Here is a 7380-nt window from a genome sequence, read left to right as displayed (position 1 = left end):
TTACCGGTTTGTAAAGATGTCGCGGACGGAGTTATATGTTATAATTGGGTCCTGATATGCGCCAAGAATAGATTAGACTAGCAGGATACCCGGCTTCGGAAGTGGTAGACTAACGCCACCTGGCCTATGTTACTCCCCGGTCCGAGCTACCCCTATACCCCAAATTTCAGACTCGGGGCAGACCTTGTAGCCGCCAACCCCGAACAGACAGACAGACAGACAGACAGACAAACAGACAGACAAACGACAGTAACAAATATTAGTATAGATGAGGCTTCAGCTAGACTGGCTCTGCATCACGCCATTCTATACGCCAACGAAGCCGGTCAACCAAAAGGACAGATTTTGAGCGAACCTCGGGTGGGTTTTCAACTGTTACGGGATCTCGTGCCTCTTTGTTATGTGCCTCCTTGTTAGTTTTTTTTTCTTCTTCCAGGCTAGTACTCGTGGTTATGGTAAACAGACCTTGGAGGACCAGGAAGAGCATGTCGAGCCCAAGAGGAGGTGTGATAAGGTGGAAAAGTCGCAAGTTAAGAGTATCAATAGCCGTAAGGGTAAAGTAAGTTTCTTAGCCACCCAAAATGATCCCTTTGAATCTTTAATTCTACTGACCCGTGATGAGCTCGTAAGTCTTGTGAGATATTACGGACATAAAGATCGGGATATTTTGGAGGAACTTGCCAGGCAGGCATCCAGACATCAGGGGAAAATCAACTTGTCAACTTTGTGTCTTTCGTTTTTGGGAGGAGCTGGGAACCTGCCTTTGTTAGACAAAGTTCCCCCTGAAACCGCGAGTAACGCAGGGTCTTGGCTGGCGGACGGAGTGAATATTTGTGATTTCTTTAGACATTTTAAGGGTAATTTTAAGGGCAGACCCTATGATTCTGACACCCCACCGAGTCGCATGTTTGAGAATTCTTCCGTTTGTAAAGACTTCAGCATTTTTATTCGTGAAGAATTAAAGGAAAGAATTCGTAGCGGGTGTATCCGTGTCTGGGGTAGAGTAGGTTCATGTCCCCTTCCCAAAATTATTATGCCTTTGACGGTAGAAACTTCGAAGCTTCGTCTTTGCCACGGCGAACGGTTTTTGAATCAGTGGATCAAGGATTTAGACACTCTAAGAGATGTGCATCGTTTAATCCATAGGGAAGCTTTTATGGTATCTTTTGATGCAAAATCGGGTTATGATCATGTCCGGTTGTCTGAGTCATCTCAGACGTATTTTGGGATACAATTCGGAGAGTGGATTATGTCGTACACTACTTTGCCTTTCGGCTGGAAAGCCTCCGCGATTATATATCAATCCGTGGGTATGGTCGTTACCTCTTATCTTCGTAGTTTCGGGGTTAGAACAACTCAATATATTGATGACCGGTTAGGGGGGGGGGGGGTATTGGGTAGCCAAGAAGCGCAGGTAAGGGTGGTAGCTTACTCAATGATTGAGTTAATCACAAGGTTGCGTTATACATTGTAAATTGGGAAGTGCGTTTTCACACCGGTTAAATGTATTAAATTCTTAGGATTTTTTTGTGGATTCGGTGACAGAAGCTTATATTTTGCCACCGGAAAAAAATGAAATTCGTTTATTGAGCCCAGGGAGTTTATTTTGTCCGTCGAGCGTGTTGGGGTAAAAACTTTACAAAGATTTAGTGGTAAATGTATTTCCTTGTCCTTGGCCATTCCCGGGTGTAAGTTATGTTGCAGAGAGATAAACTTGGGGATATTTTTTTGCCAGAAGAATAGTTCAATGGTAACTGTTGGAAGCGAATTGCGGACTGAGATGCAGCATTGGAGGTTTTTGGATAATTGGGAGGGACATTCCAAATGGCACCCGGAGTCCCATCGTCAAGTGGTAGGGTGGTTCGTGCAAATAACAAAAATCCAATAAACGAGCTATATTTGGGGTTTATTTTAACAAATATGATAAGACTTACCGTTAAAATCATCATTCATTAACAATTAAACTATTTATTGCTAAGTTGGATATTTGTGTGATTTGGCCATTTGAATGGGACTTTCTAATTACATGGAAAAGTTGATCGCCCAAGTAGCGTTACAGCGGTAGATTTTTTCATTAAAAAGAGTTATGTTTCTTGGTCACATCAAAGTTTCAAATTTTGCTCTGGAAAACGAATTCTTAATTTCCGCAGTCGGCTTTCTTCGTTTTTTTTTACGTACGTACAATTAACGATTGAATTTAACATTTGTACGCGTGCGCAGCCCTTAGTTATATATATATATATATATATATATATATATATATAGAGAGAGAGAGAGAGAGAGAGAGAGATGTTGTCTGTATTTTGAGCTGATTTTTTTAACGTTTACATGCAATAGACTATAGTTAAAACTTTCTAATAAGGGGTGAATTTCGTGGTTTACAAACGCAGTATGTAGAGAGTGCTTACCGTACTCATATTGTAGATGTTAAATATCCTTTATGATAATCCTATTTTGTTTGAAATAATTATCACAAATATAAAAATCACACACATCAAAAACAGAGGAGCACACGACATGCGCAAAGAAAAAAAGCCTTAAGCATTTTCAAATCGGTTCGGCAGCAGTGGTCCAAATTTCTAGCATTGCATCCGGAATTCCGTATAAGAATCTACTTAGAAGTCAAAAATGCGACTCCTACACATTGTGCTCTAAACTGTGTTATAAATTATAGAATAAACCGTAAATTCATTGAACCCATTTCAAGGTGGAACTACATGCTTTTTGATATGATTGGGCTATTTGTGGCGCCAGATAATCCAAAAATAGAAGTCGATACGTGACAATGCGTCTCGAAAAAAATTCTTTGATCTGTTATATGACTTGAAAATTCTGTTATTAAAAACAACCGGCATGACAATGACTACATAATGAGTTGAAGTTCTACAATAGGGATTTTTTGTGTGAAATGTTAGAGAAATTTAAGTATAAATATATCCTTTGTGTTTGAATTAACACTTATGGTTGGTTGTGTCGTATCATGTATCAATCTGGAAATTTCTGTTTTATAGCTATTGTTCTCGAAAGTAAGACACACAATTTACGCATCGTATCGCGTTTTCATATTTTTGATAATTATGAAACAGTCAATGCGCGTCTTTTTGGTTATATTTCAGTTCTAGAAAAATGAGTTGTTGATGGATTTATAATAACTGAAACGTTTTGTAACCACCATGTTAGAAATGGCGAATGCATAGGGATACTAAACACGAATGGCATAGCCATAATGGCACATCCTCCTATTAAATTTGACACAAAAACGGAGGCCAAATTCGCAGCGCCCTAAAATGATTAGAATCCGAGTCTTGTGACCAGTACCGTAATTTTATTTTAATCATACACGTCTGGTTAATCGAGACTAGGGAAAAGAATTTCGTTCAATTAATTTCCAGTCTCAATTTTTTTCTGCGTATTTAGAGCTAGCCACAATGTAACTTCTAAAGTAACTAAAGCGCCCACTAACAACAGAGTTTTACGGTTAAATAAAAGTAACTTTCGCAGTCTTGCAGTGTCGGTATGTTGCCACGAGAGTGGATTTAAAAGATAGAAAAAGCGCGAAACTACATGAGTTGACTCTGAACCGAGAACCGTTACAATATATACGTCATTTGTTACAATCAACTAACTTAGAAATTAAATCGCCGAGTTTTAGCCAAAATTTTAATCTAGTTCTTAACTACTTATTTTTAAATTCCAACGAGTAAAGAATAATTTTTTTACATGGCTTCATTGATAAATAAGTGAATGAATATTGTCACGTGAATGTCTATTTTGGGCGACTGTTTGCTGCTTACAGTGCACGAGCGAGCCCGTGAGAGCACTTTTCTCATAAACGAAGTTTTGATCCGCGTGACAACATGCTGTTAAAACAAGTCAGTTTATATAGTACAGCTAATTGAGTGTGTGGGCCACTCTACAAGTGGTTATGTTAACTGATGCCTCAAGTTTCAGACATGTAGCTATTTTTAGGAATGATTTATTGGGATGCAATATTTTTGAATTAGGCGACTATTTTCAGGCGGATGATGCAGGATCCATACACTTGAAGGAAGCTGCGGCGGTCCTAGAATCTTTTTGCTCCCTTGACTTCTGAACTTAGGGATAGCCGTGTGGGTGTTTATACGGATAATATGTCAGATATTCATGCTTGGAACAATCAAGGTGTTCGGCATAGGGCTTTGAATGAGTTAACGAAAGAAATGCTTCGAATGATCATGGGGCTGAATATTGATTTGAGATTAAATTATATATCGTCAAAAGAAAATCCCTTTCCCGTAAATAGATTATTTGGATACGAAATTATCTCTGGGAATTCATGGGCCCTTATTGAATCAGCGTTTGGCCCGCATTCTGCTGATCTCTTGGCGTGGGATTCTAATTCTATGACGAGGAGGCACTTCACGCCTGATCCCACTCCCGAAAGTTCTGGGGTCAATGTATTTGCTCAGCAAATTCGCGAAGAAATCAACCCGTATGTCCCCCACCCTTTTCACTTATTTTTCCGGTTTTGTGTCTTTTGAGGGATGAAAGGGTCGAATCATGCACGTTTGTGGTTCCAATCTTCTACCCAGTTCCCGTTTGGACCCCATTATTGCATACTCACTTGTTTTCGAGTGTACTGTTGGGCTCCGTTCGAGAGTGTGGTATCCTGGAGGTCCTGTCTAAGAAGGGATTTCGTGGAGATACCCGTGGATTAATGTGGCGATTGTCTGCTTACAGACTGTGTTTTAAATAGTTTGTATTACTTTTAGAAGTTGTCAGTTAACCTGGAGAAGATTTCCGAGAGCGTCTACCAAGTCAACTGCTCTTGTGATTTCTCATACATTGGCGAAAGTAAACGACCCCTAGATAAACGAATATCGGAACACAGATCCAAAGCTGCTACCAACAACCCAGCCATAGCAGAGCATCTTCGAAACCACCCGCAGCATAGAGTCGAATGGAACGATGTGCAGATTCTTACATCCAACCAACAGAACAAGAAAACCAGGAAAATCCTAGAAGCAATTAACATTAGAAGATAATCACCAGAACTGAACAGGGACGCAGGGCTTCACATTTCAAGGGCATATGATCACGTTATCAGGATCAATAATACTACTTAAAGGGTTCTAATTCCTTAATTCAGCGGCTTTACTTTACGTCGTTACCTCAAGTATTACAAACCGTCTACATTAATTAATATATCACTCTACTGGTCTCTCACAATCAGCCTGCCAACCTATACATGTTTAATGACATCATATTGCTTATTTATTCCCATTATTTATTGTTTATTCATATTTTGTTATGGTTTTCATTTGTTTAACATCATTTATTTCCTGGATTGCTTAATTAGTAAGCATATATTATTCATGTTTATTTAGACAATGGATGTAAGGTTATGTTGTGTTTGCATTTCTTGGTGAATGGTCTCATCTTGATCACCTCTTTAACTGTAATATGGTTTCACCCAATGGCTCCCTTTGAAGGCATTCATTGTTAGTCAATATTATCCTTTGGTTGGACCGTGGGTCTATTATATTGTATTGTTTTTGCTTAATCATTTACTTCTTATTGTTATTATTATTTAATTTTTGTAAATGGCTTCATCACGAACTCTTATATATTAAACCCAAGTTTATAAATGTCATTGTGCTTAATAACGATAAGAGGATACTTGTCGAAACGTCGTGCTATTAGAATAAAACCAGTGATTGTTTCCCATAAAAATTGTGTTCTGTTATAGATCCACAGAAGCAATTGCGTTTAAAAGACAACAGTGTATTTTACAAATATTTGGCCGTTTCCTTTCCGAGCTCCACGAATCGCCCACTCTAGCTTCCTACTCTCCAGAAGATGTGAGAAAATTTCTTATTTGGAAGGATTCTTTTGGTAAAACAAAAATTCATAATCTTGATTGCAGACATTGGGATTCGGTCTCTTGTCGTGGTAACCCTGTATTCGTGAGAGAAAAGCGAGATTTCAAGACGTAATATAGTTTAATTTTGTTTAAATTAGTTCTACACTACAATCAGTACACAAATTTAGAGAAATACAGTAATTATGGATATGAATTATGCAGGTATTGTCACTGACATAAATACATACTGCGTGTCCTTCACATCATAATTGTCCGTGTTTGTTTTTCTCGGTGAATTCATGTAGGGAAGTCCACCTTTACTGTTCAGTTTAGTTTGTTTATAATTTTGACACGAGGGAGTTTTCTTAGAAATCGTACCGGAAGTTGTAATGATAAAGGAGAGATAAACTGTGGATAACTTGTGGATCAAGAGCACAGTGATAATCAATAAAGTCCTTAAAGAGAATAAACACGAACACCCTGTGTGCTCACCTTTAATAATAGGTTATTTAAAATTATTACGCGAAGAACAGGCTCGTAGTCATGTTCTTCCTAAGCAGCCCAAACCTATTTTTCTTTCAAAAGTTAGGCGTATCGCGAGTTGTATAAAAGCCCAGTTGTCTCGACCGGATTTAACACTTAAAGAAAGATTCGTTCTGCTGCGTGACCAAGCTTGGTTTAAACTTCAATTTTTCGCCGGTGATCGAGCTTGTGATCGTGCAAGGGTTGTTTGCCATGACATTAGAAGCCTGGACGATGCATCCGGTTTCGTTTTCAATCATACTTTTGGGAAAACACTCCGCGGTTTAAAGGCGAAGAAAAACTAGTTTGTTATTAAGCGTTGTGAGGATAAGCTTATTTATCCTGTCTATGCGATTGCGTAGCTGTAGGCTAATGGGTGTCAATTTATCGAATGGTTATCTGTTTCGGATTGTGTCGGATTCTGGTACCGCCCTTGATAATCCTGTTACCTATTCTGTCGTTTATGGGCGGCTTCGTTTGTATTTGTCCACTCTGGGTCTCTATCAGAGTGAAACCCCACATAGTTTCAGAAGTGGGTGCGCCTTCACCCTGGCTCTATCGAATCCAGACGTTGACCTGAGGGAAATTATGGACCACTGTGGTTTATTTACCGAAGGAAGTGCTGAATATTATTCTCGAGCCGGTGTAAGGAATAGTATGAGAGAGAGAGAAATGGGGTTTAACGTCCACTCGACACAAACTAGGTCATTTCGGGACCAACATATGGTTTAATTTTTTTTATTTCAATAATTCGCTTGCGCGTAGGGGTCTTTAGCAGTGGGAGGAAACCGGAGGACCCGGGGAAAACTCACGAGGTTGGACAGGCGACCCTACTCCTTGTCACGTACAACCGGGGAATCGAAACCCCGCCAGTTGACTCAATGACAGACCGTATGATAAAGCGCGCGCGTGCTAACCATTCGGCCATCCAACCCCCCGGAATAGTATGAGAGTAGCACATAGACTAGCCGAAGGTGTACCCAATGCCCATACTATAGAAGCCATTTTTAATCGTG

General features: G+C 39.5%; 1 protein-coding gene across 1 annotated transcript; it reads left to right on the top strand.

The window, feature by feature from the left end:
* Window positions 1-814: 814 nt before the first annotated feature.
* Window positions 815-7380, top strand: LOC126815013 (uncharacterized; the record flags this gene model as incomplete). The annotated part of the gene is given in 8 exon segments (XM_056099461.1): window positions 815-1522; window positions 1524-1577; window positions 1580-1844; window positions 4005-4081; window positions 4083-4476; window positions 4479-4733; window positions 6473-6716; window positions 6718-7380. Coding segments are annotated over 8 exon segments (2376 nt in total), but the record flags the coding sequence as incomplete, so codon positions are not given.

This window comes from Patella vulgata, chromosome 3 (genome assembly GCF_932274485.2).
Source record: "Patella vulgata chromosome 3, xgPatVulg1.2, whole genome shotgun sequence".
Classification (NCBI taxonomy): domain Eukaryota; kingdom Metazoa; phylum Mollusca; class Gastropoda; family Patellidae; genus Patella; species Patella vulgata.
Note: the sequence above shows the minus strand (reverse complement) of the source record. Positions and strands in the feature narration are given on the sequence as shown.